Below are 14,235 nucleotides of genomic sequence, written 5' to 3' on the forward strand. Positions count from 1 at the left end.
TAAGACTTATTTTTAAAATGATTATTAGCCTGCAGATTTTAAAGGTGAGCTTCAGGACAGGATGCATAAAATCAGGTTTTATTAGTTCTCATGCATATTTTAACAATAAATAGTTATGAGAAAGATTTTATTTTATCTCCTGGTTGCATCAGTTGGGGGTGAATAAATTGTTGCAGCTGGGAGAAAATCGCCCTGCAGGAACTATCCAATCAGAAGCTCAGACCTGTTAGCTTAGTTAAATCCAGGTGCTGCAAGGAACAGGATGTGAAAGTGTCTGAAGGTTTGTTGTGAGTTGATTGAATAAGCTGAATTATAGTGAATTTACATATTTTAGTTTAAAACCAAGAGAAAGAAGAAGGTTTTAAACTGTAGGAGCGTTAAAGTTTGAGGTTGTTGGGAAGCAGAAAGGCAGAATCACCTGCTCAGCGCTACGACAACATGACTGAAACTTTGATCTGCTCTCCCAGGAAACAGAACAAAGTGTCTCAGAAACGCGTCTCAAACATCTGGTCAGAGTTACGAGTTGCTTTAATGATGGCGGCTCCACATGAATCCATGAATTTTTACGCTTTGGCCACAATCAGACGACGCCTCATCTTATTTCACGGGTTCCAAGTTAATCATGCTGGAAAATAACAGACTTTAGAAAATAACTGCAGATAATCCAGATGTGTTTATAAATGGTTGGTTTTAGTTTCCTTCTGTGTGTAAACATTTAACATTTCACCATCAGCTACAAAGTGTTTAATGAGGTAAAAGTTCAGAAGGTTTTTACTTCTTTCTGCTCTTTTCCAAGCTTGTTAAAATGATTGTAGTACAAAATTATGTCTTTTGTATTCCTTGTTAATGTTATATTGCTATCATGTTTAAAATAAATAAAAAAATAAATATTTTTAGAGTTTTTAGCATGCTTGTTTGTTGTTTTGTTCATTTCTTTGGTTGAATTTTACCTCCTATTGAGAGACATTTAATTCATTATAAATAAATAAATAAATAGCATAGTTAAAAATATTAATAAAAATCCCATTAAGCAAATAAATGTTCCAATAAAATAAAACATTTTGTTATGAAGTGCAACCAACAAGGTAGCTTAGCATCTTAAAGGGGCAGCATAATTTAAAATCAACTTTTTTTTTCTTTCCATCATGTTATGATTTTATTCCCTCGTCAATAAAGGCATCTTTAACAAACACTTTTATCTCCATGGCAACCATTCAACTGTTACAACGCCTGGGTGGATCTAGCCCCGCCTTCTCCTCCCCCCTCTGCTCCTTCAGACTAGCCAGCAGCGATTAGCAAACATCAGCTGACCTCATTATAGGAGCTGCTGCACTGAGTAACGCTGGTAAAAACATTAAAGGGTTAATAGAGGAACCATGTTGGGATGACTTCCTGGAGGCGGAGCTTCAGGAAGAACAGGAGTTCTTAAAGAGACGGAGGCCCAAATTCAAGGTGTTAAATCAGGAAGTCAAAATAGTGTCTTTAAAACAAATGAAGGTTGTTAGTCTATCATAGAGCAAATCTTCAGTCAGAGGCCTTTTCAGATGTGTTGCAAGACTGACTGCTACTGGAGATTCTTCTTCCCCACAAAATCACCGTCTATGACTCTTTGAAGAAACTTGGATGATATTAATATATTCAATTCATAAATTAACTATTTATTTATTTATTTAATTAATATTAATCATGAAATTGAGGTTTCAGTTGCAAAAACATTAAAAGTTTCCAAAACAACATCTCAGAAATGAATAGTCTTATATTTTAATATACAAAACAAATTAAAAGGCTGTATAATGATATTTATATAATTTTATAATGTTATAATTATAGAAAGTGACTCGGAGCCTTTGTGTGACGTTTGGCGGCGGCTACATGAACTTCCTGTTGCTGTGCTTCATGGTGATGAGCAGAGCTGCACCAGCGTCTGTCAGAGGCTGCAGGACGAAAATTCAGGTCAGACAGAAACAGAACCGGCAGAACCGGCAGAACCAGTGAAATCTGAAAAACCAGGAGTTACCTCAGAGCAGGACAGAAGAGCGCTCCTCTGAAAAATACAGAAAAAGATTAAAAAGAGTTTTCTGTTTGTGATTTTCACCAGAGTGAAACTCACCCGGGTCAGAGTGTGAATGTTGTGGCTTATGGGCTCCATGGTTCTGACCCAGTCCTGGTACATCTGCTGGTCCTCTGCTCTCTGGTTCCGCTCTCTGAAAACATTTAACAGAACCACTGCAACAAAAACCTGCTCAAGTCAAAGCTAAATTCCTTTATTATTTCATTTTATTCAACTTATTTACTAATTTATGTATTCATATTCAATCATACTTGAATTCAATATGTATATATATTCTATAAATTTGATCACTTATGTTTAGATTTATCAATTAATAAGCAATTTTCCCTTGGGAATCAATCAGGTCTACTCTAATCTAAAAAGTAGTCGACCAGAAAAACTACTCGAGTAAAAAAGTATTTGGTAAATTTCTAGTAACTGAGAAATTATCAATCATTTAATATTTAAGAATTATATAATCAGACGAACCAAAATATAAAGTTAAGTAGAAATTCTGGTATTTTAAGGACCAAAATGACAATAAATTATGTAAGTAACAAAAAATAACAAAATCAGGCAAAATAAATTTTTTCCAATCGGTTCTTTCAAAATAAAACTTTCACAGAATGTGCAGGTGTGAGTCTGAATCTGGTGAAGTTTTGGTTAAAACATGTTTGTTTTTCACTCAGAATGAAGGAGCAGAGATACTTCAGGATGATAAAAGCATAATAAAAGTACATTTCTTCAACAAAGTTCCTCATATGAATGTAACTGAATAAATCCCGGCTCTGTAAAGTGGCGCCGGACGCCGGGCGCCATCACAGCGCGTCGCTGCTACTCACATCGCTCGCTTGATGAGCCGCTGCTGCTCTGCTCCCTCCTTCCTGGCGTCCAGGAAGCGGCCTCTGACGGCCAGAGCGGCGCTGGCCTGCAGCGAGTTGAGCTGAACGATGGCCAGGGAGAGGGAGGACAGGGCCGCCGAGCTGAGGAAGACGAGGAGGAGGAAGAGGAGGATCACAGCGTTTTCATGTGCTCAACGTTTCCTGCCATTTTCCCATGAAACACTCCAGCCTCTTTGTTTCTGACGATGGAGCGTTGACCTTCTGAGTCACGCAGCTCAGGCTGAGCGGCTCGTTCACGCTGCAGCTCGACGTTAGCATGAACGGAGAATCGCTCAGGAGACGAGCAGGAAGCGCCCGTTTCCTAGCAACAGACCGCAGCTCCACATGCAACAAGCTGCAGCTCAGTTTTCAGAATGAAAACAAAATAACGACAGAGTATGAGGGCCGTACTGAGAAAATAAATTAAAGATAGAAATACAAGAAAAACGTTGTAGCTATACTTGAAATAATGTCAATAAAGTCGTTGTACTATGAGAATAAAGTAATATTTTGAGAATAAAGTCATAATTTTATGTTCGGATTCTCAAAATGTCATCTTTCTAAAAACATTTTCTTAGCGTGTTGCTAGCGTGTCGCTCCTCACCTGTCGTCGGTGACCTCCCTCTCTGCAGTGAAGACCCGGAGCAGAGCCCGACCGTTCTTCCGGTACCGGACCTGCAGCTGCACGGCGACACGGCTGCCACAAGCCGGCGACGCCACTGCAACACAAACAGGTCGCAATTTTCAAGCTCAACAGATCAGTTTTAGCTCCGCCAATCTGTTGGCCCTCCTCTCTGTTAGCGCCCACCTCGTATGGCTCCGCCCACCACCCCGCCCCTCTGATAGCCCCGCCCACTGTCAATCTGTTAGCTCGTCTTAGCTCCACCCACTGCCCCGCCCACTGTCAATCTGTTCTTTCATGGTACATTTGACTCATGATGTATTTATTTAAGTCCTGTTTAGCCCTCCATACCTTCGTGTTGTCAGTCAGGTAACTCAGTAACCAGTTAAACTAAACTAACCTCTCCATAAACTGTGCGTCATCATATCTGACATTTGACTGATTCCTGGCAGTTTCTGCCTGAACTTTGACCTCATTTTCAGGCAGCAGACTCAGAGAGTCTTGGACAGACTGAAACACACCTCCTCTGCAGCCAAGTGGCATTAATTACAGGGTCCATTTTCTTATTTCTCCTTTGGAAGCTGTTGCCTCTTTTACATGAACGAACCTCGTCTGTCGCCTCTCAGCGCTGTTGCCACGGGTTTCAATGTGAGAATTAAAGTGTTATTTTGCTGGCAACAACAGAAATGTTCCACATCTTGAAGTCTTCTGGCAGCTCATGCCTCTACACTTCCAGCTTTAGCTGCAGCTGAAAGTGAATGAAAGCTTTTTTTTCTCACCTTCTGTGTGTTCATGAGCTCCAAACTGCATGGTGACCTCAGTATCAGTGTTCACATTCCCCACCTCTCTGGTCCCTTTGTGTCCCACCTCCCTCTCTCCTTTCAGCTGCCTGCAGCAAACAGAACATGAGTCAGTGCTGTGGGCTTTATTATTACTGCAATTTGAAGGTTTTGAAATCTTTTCAGATGACAAGGATCCATGAATCATGTTGTGAGCTCTGTGGTTATTACAGCTCTTACAGAGATTTGGGCACCAGGAGCGTAACGGCACAGTGTGTAGCTATGGTCCTGTTTTCAATAATCTCTTCAAACTCTGAGTGCAGCTGGTTGGGTCTGGCTATTACCACCTGGAGACGAGACAAATGGACAGAATGAGTCAGGAGTCAGGCTCTGCAGCTTCAACTTTCAACAGGAAAACCTGAATAGTTTAAATGAAAAGATAGTTTGTCTGAATTAGCTGGTCCATAGTTAGCTAAAATGCTGTCAGACAACAGCATGTTGAGCACCAGTAATGTTCTCCATCTGGTGTGCAAATGGCACTATGTAAGCTAAAACTAGCTAAATGCCACCAGCATGCAGAGTATCACTGACTTATTCCACTCAATGTGTTCAGCTTCTACATAAAAACAAGCTAAAATGCTAACTATACCTAAAAACAAGCTAAAATGCTAACTATACCTAAAAACAAGCTAAAATGCTAATTATACCTAAAAACAAACTAAATGCTAACTATACCTAAAAACAAGCTAAAATGCTAATTATGCTTAAAAACAAGCTAAAATGCTAACTACACCTAAAAACAAGCTAAAATGCTAACTATACCTAAAAACAAGCTAAAATGCTAACTATACCTAAAAACAAGCTAAAATGCTAACTATACCTAAAAACAAGCTAAAATGCTAACTATACCTAAAAACAAGCTAAAATGCTAACTATACCTAAAATGCTATCATTAGCATTTGTTATTACTAGCATGTTGCTGTCCAACAACACACTTCATCTAGTATGGAAACAGTGATGTGTAAGATAAAATTAGCTAAAACGTTAACGCTAGCTAGATGCTCTTATGTTCCAGTTGGATCAGAACCGACCCAGTGCCACACAGTTTCTTACTTTCCCTCCAGTTCGATCCGCCAGTCTTCCCAGTTCATCCAGTCGGCAGTCCGTTCCTTCTATGGACAGGACGGACACGGTCACCCTGACGGAGCAACGATAATCCATCAGCGGACATGGACTACACTACTGGAGGGGTTACTGGTACCAACCAGGTCACCAGGTCCCAGGCTGCTGGTTGTTTCAGAGGACGACCAGGGAAAAGGCTAACTTCAGCCAAGTCGATTCTCACCTTGCAGCTTAACGTCTCAGCATGTTTTAAACTGGAATCTACCAATCTAACATGATGAAAAGCTCAACATGACTAGTTTACATTATACTGTCACTATAATTACATTAATCTTGGACTTTTGGTTTATGAAATTGTAAAAGAAAAACAAATGAAACTAGAAGTTAATCTGTGCATTAAAAAGTTCAACTTCAGTTGAATCGCCGTCATGTGGATTTCATTTGGTCCTGGCCTGTTTGCATGTTCCTCCAGTGAATGATTTTCTTGATTTTTATGAAGAGATCATTATTAGATTATTAGATATTGATTTGTGATGTGCAGGCAGTGTGCACCGACCCCTGGGTGGCGGCGGACTCCCCCAGGTTCTGGTAGAAGATGGTGGAGGACAGCAGAGCGCGAGCGTCGATGTCCTCATCTTCCAGGTTCCCTAGTTTTGCGTTGGCTTTTCCATCTGTACAGATAATCACCTTCAAGATCAGCAGGGATAACAAATCAATATTTTATACTGTGAGAAAAATCAACAACACTCAGATAAATCTGACAATATTTGTAAATAGATTTTGTTCATGGTTCTGTTTTGTGACGTTGTTTAAGATTCCTTTCTCTCTTTTAGCCTTTTTCTGCGTTTTTATTTTATAATTTTATTTTATAGAAAGTCACTCCATAAACAAAAACAAACTTTCAACTCAGAAATACATCATTTAGCTAAAAACAGAAAAAATTTTAGATGGAAATTCTCATTTATTTTTGTTCCTGGAAATGAACTAAAAACATTTTAAATGCCAGTAAAATAAAAAATAACTGGGACAAAATGTTGAATTGCTGTAAACATTAAGATAGATGTCATATTAATGTTTTGTTTAATTAAATATTCATTATTTGATTTATGCTCGTGGAGGTAAAGCAGAAAATTTCACAATATTTTTGTTTTTAATTGGAGAATTTTATTTTTATCTTTCAGATTTTATTTCCTGATATAAAAAGTTTGTTTTTTCCTGGTTTATGGTGTCTGTTAGTGGAATTAGAGACCAAAAACTCATTTTGTTCTTGTCTGTGGTTTTACTGCAGGAGGGACTGGTGCACTTCACAAAATGGATCAGATCATCAGAAATGAACATTAAGCAAAAATCTCAAAAATGCAGCCAGGAAATTAAAGTTTGGACACAAAGTGGCTCCTAAAAGGACGACGTCCAACATAACATAAAGCCAAAGTGGCTTACGGACACAACAACCATATTGGAGCGGCTGAAACTAAATCTGATCTCAAACTGCAAACCGACACGTTTAAATCAAAATTCCAGAAAACTGAGAAACCAGAGAAAGGAAACCAAGTCATGCAGTTGAAAAGGTACATTTATTAACATCTAAATATAAAGAAAGCTGGAAATTATTCTGGTATTTAGCAAACAGAAACATTTGTCAGGTAAATGACTTAAACAGGAAGTGAGCAGCCTCACCTTTGACCCTGGCAGCCTGGAGGCCATTGAAACAGCAACCAGTGCAGCCGGACCCAGAGCCGTTTCTCCATTTGCTGATAATCTAAAGACGGAATAAAAACCAAAACACATAAACATGGGCAACGTGTGTATGACGTAACCAACCTGGAGCTGGTGTTCACCCTGAAATGTGTCTCTCTAAGTGATCTTTAGTCTGTGACAGTGGAAGCGGCGTGGCCATCCCGGCCGCAGCCTCCATCAGGAAGCGCTGGTCGTTCAGCTCGGCGCCGCTGAGATGATGCAGCTGGAAACTGTTGCATTCGTACACAGTGACCTACAGAAGACCGAATGGAGACATTTTAAAGTCACACAGACAAGATTAACACCAACAATCTGAGTTATTTAGCCTTTAGCAAGCTAAACAGATAGTTAGCTAGCTAGATATTAGCTCCATGCTAATGTTTTAGCTTGAAACTAATTATTTAGCTTACGAACCATTAAATATTTGACTGGCTAATTAAAAAGTGAGATAGTAAATATTCGGCTTGATAACTAAACATAAACATTCAGCTTCCTAATTAAATGTATAGTTTGTATCCCAATTAATATTTATATATATCTAATTAATATTGGTCTAATACTAATTAGCCAAATATTTAGTTGACTAATTAAATAAATTGTTTGTTGCTGAATATTTAGCCTTGTAATTAATTTTTACAAATATATATCTCCAAACTAAATATTTAGCGTGGTGACTAAATATTTGCAACGAAACATTTAGCTTGAAGCTGTTGCATTTATAAATGTATGAATAACATGTTAAATATATAACTTTGTAAAATGAACTCTAAAAAAAAACTAAAAAACATCAAATTAGTTTTTTTTTATTTTTGACTATATAAATTTACAAACAGGACCCCATAAAATAAATGTTGTCAATAATATTATGTGATTTTATGGATCAGAGAGGAGAATAAAATCCATCCACACTATTAAGATAAAAGTACCTGGAAGTTGAAAGTGATGAGTCCAACCCGAACCTCCGGCTGCTGGTCGCTCAGCTTCCGAACACACTGCAGCACAGCTTCCTGGACAAACTGCAGTCAGCGCAGAAATTCAGGATAAAAACAGTTTGTAACTTTTCTGGATGTTTTTAGTTGGAAACTTGAAGACAACTCACCTTCAGTCTGGTTCTCCGGATGTTCTGCTCTGGTTCTGACACCTTAAATAAAGCAGAGACACTGTTTATTCCTGAAAGCAGCGGAGAGCGAAGCGTCGCTCCGGGTTTCCCACCTCGGAGGTGATGCTCATGGAGCCGGACGTGTCGATGCAGAACAGCAGCAGCGAGTCGGCGGTGGACTGTGGCTGCTCTCCAGGGTTCAGCAGGAACAAATCATCTCTCTGCACACTTACAGGAAGTCTGAACGGTCTAGTTAAATCCTCACTCTGACAAAAGTAGCACACTTTAACCTGCAGAGAAAACAGGAAGGTCCATTCACACCGCAAAAATATTAAATATTACCAAGTATTTTTGTCTGGATTCTGCTGCAAATATCTTAGAAACTTTTCATACAGAAACAGCAGCTTGAAAATGTGATGTGAATACCTGGTTTATGGCCTCGCTGTCCAGAACCGACCCACACTCTGAACACATTATGGGCTTCATAGGACTGGGAACCTCTGGGAAAAAACAGGGAACTTCATCAGAGAAAAAAGAATAACCCAGATGAGTGACGCTGATAAATTGACCAACCTCTTTCCTCTGACAGCAACTTTCCTAAGCTGATGAGAACAATATTGGGATTTCCAGGCAGAGGACCGTTATCTGTTCCAGAAGACAGAAAAAACATGAAGGTTCAGCTGGGGAACGTTTCGGAGCAGATGCTTTCATTTCATCAGCAACATAACACCATGACGTGAACTTTATTAACTTTATTAACAGCCGTATGACATCCGGTTAGCTAGTCAGTCATCAACAGGGAGGCGAGTTTAATACCGGATGTTTTTTGTATTTGACTGCAGCTAAAGCTAACTCTGCTTTAAACTTAATACGCATGCGCATGCATGCGTATTCACTGCGCACTATTCTGACGGTTTATGCTGATCTGACAGAACACCGGTTCTCTGAAAAGAGTCGAAATTCCCATCAGTAAAAACAGGCATGGAAATCGACCACCTCGTTGTCTGTTAACCCCTGGACCGTCCAGGCTGGAGGTTATAATACCTTTACTTGCAGGCAGCGGAGGTTTGGATGAAGGAGGCGCCACAGGAGCCGCGGCAGGTGAGGATAAAACCGTCATGTACTCTGGGGTTGGAGGCATAAATGAAGGTCTTGGAGGTAGTGGTGGAGCTAATGTTTCAAACCCAGGAAGATCAGTTTGCAGGTTTTTTTTTTACATTAAAAGTATAAAAATCCAGATTTTCAAATATTTCTTACCAGATCCGAGCGCGATTCCTCTGTCAGGAGGAAGCTTCGCCTCTCCGCCTCGGCCTCCTGGTAATACGTAGGAGTAGAGGTTCTCCGTCGTTTCCATGTTTGAACCTGATTCATGTTTTGTGTACCAAAGCGACTGGTTGTTGTTGTTGTTGTTGTTGTTGGAGGTTTGAGGCGGTTCAGGTTGTTTGTTGGAATCAGGATTCGTTGTGGGCTTGAAAAATGGCGGCAGAAGGGCTGTGTGAAAAAAACACAGCAGAGGAGAAACAGGAATAATTCAGGACAAAACTAGAGATTTAATCTATTTAAAGAGTTGTTGAGTTTACATTAAATACAATTCTGCTCAGATCAGCAGTGATGAAAACACTTTCACTAATTCACCAATCTGCAAATTGTTTGCTTAGCGCTTCAGAGTTTCTGCTAGCTTTGAAGACATTTAGCACACTTAGCTTCACCTAAATTAATTTTTACTGCTAATATTCAAGAGTCTGAAAAGTGGAGAAGATATTATATTTAGTGCTTCAGTATTTCTGCTAACATTAAAATGTTTAATGCTTTTAGTTTCTCCAGAAATAATTTCTTTAGTGCTAACAGCAGAGCTGATTTTTGTTTAGCATTTCAGTGTTCCTCTTAACTTTGAAAATGTTTACTGGGCTTGGCTTCCCCTGAAATAACATTCCAAGATAAAGTTAGAAAGTCTGTAAATGTTAATAGCGGAGCTAATTTTTTGGTTTAGTGCTTCAGAGTTTCTGTTAATTGAAAAATGTTTGGGGCACTTAGATTCTCCTGAAATAATTTTTACGGATAAATTATAAAGCGTTATAGTGGAGCTAGCTTTTCGCTTAGCATTCCGGCTAACTTTGAAAACATTCAGCACCCTTTACTTTCTTTAAATAAAATTTTCCAGATAAATTCTGAAGCGCTAATTCACCTGGCTGTTTTCTAAACTTTCAGTTGCATAAAGTTCAACATTTGTGTTGAAGTTTCAGTTATCAACTGTTAAGAATCCTTCAGTTAGTAAAACATTTATACTCACATTTCTGTGGTGGAGCTAATGTTTCAAACCCAGGAAGATCAGTTTGCAGTTTGTTTGTTTTTTACATTAAAAATACAAAAATCCAGATTTTCAAATATTTCTTACCAGATCCGAGCGCGATTCCTCTGTCAGGAGGAAGCTTCGCCTCTCCGCCTCGGCCTTCTGGTAATACGTAGGAGTAGAGGTTCTCCGTCGTTTCCATGTTTGAACCTGATTCATGTTTTGTGTACCAAAGCGACTGGTTGTTGTTGTTGTTGTTGTTGTTGGAGGTTTCAGGCGGTTCAGGTTGTGTGTTGGAATCAGGATTCGTTGTGGGCTTGAAAAATGGCGGCAGAAGGGCTGTGTGAAAAAAACACAGCAGAGGAGAAACAGGAATAATTCAGGACAAAACTAGAGATTTAATCTATTTAAAGAGTTGTTGAGTTTACATTAAATACAGTTCTGCTCAGATCAGCAGTGATGAAAACACTTTCACTAATTCACCAATCTGCAAATTGTTTGAGTTTCTGCTAGTTTTGAAAACGTTTAGCACACTTAGCTTCACCTAAATTAATTTTTACAGGTAAAATTCAAAAGTGCTCATAGTGAAGCAAATTTTTCACCTTGTGCTAACTTTGAAGACGTTTATATTTAGCTATGTTGGCTGTGCGTTTTAGTTAATCTAACTAACTGTTTTCTTTGCTGGATTAGAGGAAGATTAAGATGATTGTTTCTTATTTTTATTGTAAACAGAGTTGCTTTTGTTGCTTTTGCATAATCTTAAAATGATATTCTTCATGTTGAAGCATTTTGTAAACAAATCTAAATATCCAGATGTGACGACTTCACCCTCATTACTAGTTGTTTACATATTTACCAATTAAGTATGGTATATTTATGTTGGCGAGATATTTCACATATCCAGGTGTAAATAACATTTTGTGTGCTAAGTGTCATTTAGTTGCAATAAAAGTTGATTTTTAGTCAGTTTAATCACATCAACAATCTAAAATGCAAATATAAACAAATGGAGAAAACAAAGTGAATGAAAATCTGGAGCTGCTCCATGAATCTAGTTGAGGTATACTTCAGGTTCAAATCGGGATTTTCAGCATCACTTCCCCATGAGTCTGTCGCCATGGTAACGTATGCTGAAAGTCTAAGTGGTTTGGAGATCAAGACCACACAATCACACACATCAGTTATTAAAATCTAAACAAAAGATTAAAAAGTCACTCATAGTTTCCAGGTGTAGAGTGAATCCTGAGAGTCGGTGTGAAACAGATCAGTCAAGGTCGTTACCGGTCTTTCTGGACGGCGTCGCTGGACAAGCCGATCCTGCGGGAGAAGAATCCGCCTCTGGTCTTGGCTGAAGTTCTGGACGGTTGAAGAAGAGAGAAACGGGTTTGGAGGATCCGACTTTCTGGTTTCTCTCCTGCTGTCCAGAGGTTTTCTGAGACGAAGCTGCAGCAGGCGGCGGCGCTTTGACCTGAGGGTCGGCCGGCTGGGCGGGGGGCGGAGGAGGAGGAGCAGCACGACGACGAAGAGCTTTAACCGGAGGAAGGAGGGCTGGAAAAAAGAAACATTTAAAATATGATCGTTCCCATTGATTTTTACAGCAAAACAAAAGACGAGCAGAAGCTTTTATCTTTCTCCAGTACGACTGTAAATCTGACGCAGGAGGAACGTTTGGTAGTTTCTAGTGCAAATATTTTAGCACACTTGAAATAAAACAAAACCAATTTACAAGTAACTTTTCAGCAAGATGTAAGAGTTGGTTTCATGTCAGTAATTTCTTAATATTGATTTTAATAAAGTTGTTGCTCCACTGCAGATTATTTTACTTATAGCAACATTTTCCATGTTAGAAAACGGAATTAAATCAAAGGCTTGGAATAATTACATAAAAAACAAGTTAAATCCACATATTTACAGCCTGCAGGACTATAAAACAATATATTTACACTAAAATCAACCAGATGATCAAACCCACCGTCACTCTGGAACATACTGACTACCTACAACTACTTCATACAACCCCATACATAAAGAAACAGAAACAAATCCTTATAAATAAAACGCTCACTGTGACTCGTTGGGCCCTTTGTAGGTAGAAAAAAATAGGAATTAATTTCTGTCAAAAAATCTCAGAAATCAAATATTTTCTAGAAAAAAGGTGGAAATTTTCTGAGCTTGTAAAGTCAAAAAATTTTGAAATTTCCAGAGTTTTTAAAACTGATTGTTGAAAATGTTCAACATTTCAAGCTCAGGAAAATCCATCTTTATTCTAGAAATTTTCTGAGATTAAAGTCAAAATCTCTTCTTACTTTCTTGGACATTTAAAAATGTTTATAAATAAATTTACAGGTCCGATAATCTCAAAGGGTTTTCCAGAGAAATTCCAAGATCCATCTGAAAACTTCAGATTATTTTTCCTGCTAATGTTTTACTTTTTCAGCTTAAATATTTTTCTACAAACTTTTTGAGATTAATCTCAAAATGTCAGAGTTTTTGACAAACTTACTAATATTTCCGTATAAAATGGCCCCAATAATCTGTTATAAATACTAGATGCTTTGTGCTCAGTGTTTGGATGACCTTTGACCTGTCTAAGTGTGACTCAGCAGGCACCTGACTGTCGCTGTTTGTTACTCATCATTTGTTACCAACCAGTTTCAAGAAGCTCACAGAAAATCCAGAAAAACAAAGTTTAGTTTCCCTCCAGGCTTTGTTCTCTACAGGTTCAGGTGAGGTCAAAGGTCACAGGTTGTGGAGCTGTGAGCTACCTGAGCGTTTGGCTGCGTTGCCTCCGGATCGTTGGACTTCCCTCCGGCTCAGCGACGGCGCCACGTAAACAAACCCGCAGGCGAACTCCATCTGCTTCAGTCAGACGAACAATCAGAACCATCCAGATTCAGAGGCGAAACGCTCCCGGACCCGACCAGAACCGACCAGAACCGCTCCACTCAGAACCTGGGCGGTGTGAAAAACAAACACTCACAGAGCCGCAGGCTTTGGGTCGATCCGCTCAGGGGAACCAGCAGCAGGAAACCCGTTTGCTGCTCTGACATCTTGTCCAACAGGTTTCTGAACGACTCGGATCTTTATCTCCGACTGAATCAAATCCTTTAACAAACTCGTCGCCTCCCGACTTCAGTTAAACCTTCAGGACTCCACACAAAACAAACAAACGGGTCAAAGAAACCAGAAGATCCAGCAGATAAACAGAAATTCAAAAGTTAAAAATTTGCTAGAAAAAAATTGACTTTTGAAATTTTCCATATTTTTCCTAGAAAAAATCTGAGACGTGAAAATTTGAGTTTTTTGTTTCAAATGTTTAACTTTTCAAAGTAATTTCTGTTTTTGGCCAAAAAAAAACAGTGAATACAATGGAAATATAATAATTACTGGTTTTTTTTAACTTTTATTCACTGTTAATTGTTGCATTCATTCATCATAAATGCTGCCTTATATCTTCTGATTTTAGAGGATATTTGTGTTTCTTTGTTTCTGCTGGTCGGTTCGTTTCGTTGGTTTCGTCTCGACTAAATAAAGTTTTAGTTGAAACTTTTCCATTTCTTTCACCTGAAGAATAAAGCAGCTGATTGATGGACTGGCAGCCAGGCAGGAAGATGATGCTCAGCAAATTATATTTGTACTTAAATTTTATGTGTTT

General features: G+C 38.9%; 1 protein-coding gene across 4 annotated transcripts; it reads right to left on the reverse strand.

Annotated features, from left to right (window-relative positions):
* Window positions 1-1,766: 1,766 nt before the first annotated feature.
* Window positions 1,767-13,862, reverse strand: LOC122822786 (circularly permutated Ras protein 1-like). Of its 4 annotated transcripts, none has more exons than XM_044101708.1 (21): window positions 13,346-13,862; window positions 11,862-12,128; window positions 10,686-10,919; window positions 9,548-9,781; window positions 9,335-9,460; window positions 8,864-8,935; window positions 8,717-8,790; window positions 8,404-8,580; window positions 8,291-8,332; window positions 8,118-8,198; window positions 7,293-7,444; window positions 7,132-7,213; window positions 6,011-6,141; window positions 5,446-5,530; window positions 4,573-4,679; window positions 4,333-4,442; window positions 3,536-3,650; window positions 2,893-3,033; window positions 2,111-2,204; window positions 2,018-2,044; window positions 1,767-1,934 (listed from the first exon to the last, which is right to left on the reverse strand). In XM_044101708.1, the coding sequence occupies exons 1-21, from the start codon at window positions 13,434-13,436 to the stop codon at window positions 1,869-1,871; spliced, it is 2,508 nt and encodes an 835-aa protein (XP_043957643.1). In that variant the 5' UTR covers window positions 13,437-13,862; the 3' UTR covers window positions 1,767-1,868. The 4 variants fall into 4 exon arrangements, with proteins under 4 accessions (XP_043957643.1, XP_043957642.1, XP_043957644.1 ...); XM_044101707.1 differs by having other exon boundaries at window positions 8,118-8,207; window positions 13,346-13,861; XM_044101709.1 differs by lacking the exon at window positions 10,686-10,919 and having other exon boundaries at window positions 1,768-1,934; window positions 8,118-8,207; window positions 13,346-13,860.
* Between the last annotated feature and the right edge of the window lie 373 nt (window positions 13,863-14,235).

This window comes from Gambusia affinis, linkage group LG20, assembly GCF_019740435.1.
Source record: "Gambusia affinis linkage group LG20, SWU_Gaff_1.0, whole genome shotgun sequence".
Lineage (NCBI taxonomy): Eukaryota > Metazoa > Chordata > Actinopteri > Cyprinodontiformes > Poeciliidae > Gambusia > Gambusia affinis.

Coding starts and splice junctions, on each gene's coding strand:
- LOC122822786 (XM_044101707.1), bottom strand. CDS start 13,436: ATGGAGTTCGCCTGCGGGTTTGTTTACGTGGCGCCGTCGCTGAGCCGG. Junction 9,782..10,685: donor AGGAATCGCGCTCGGATCTG/GTAAGAAATATT, acceptor TTTTTCACACAG/CCCTTCTGCCGCCATTTTTC. Junction 3,034..3,535: donor AGGGAGGTCACCGACGACAG/GTGAGGAGCGAC, acceptor CGTCTTCCTCAG/CTCGGCGGCCCTGTCCTCCC.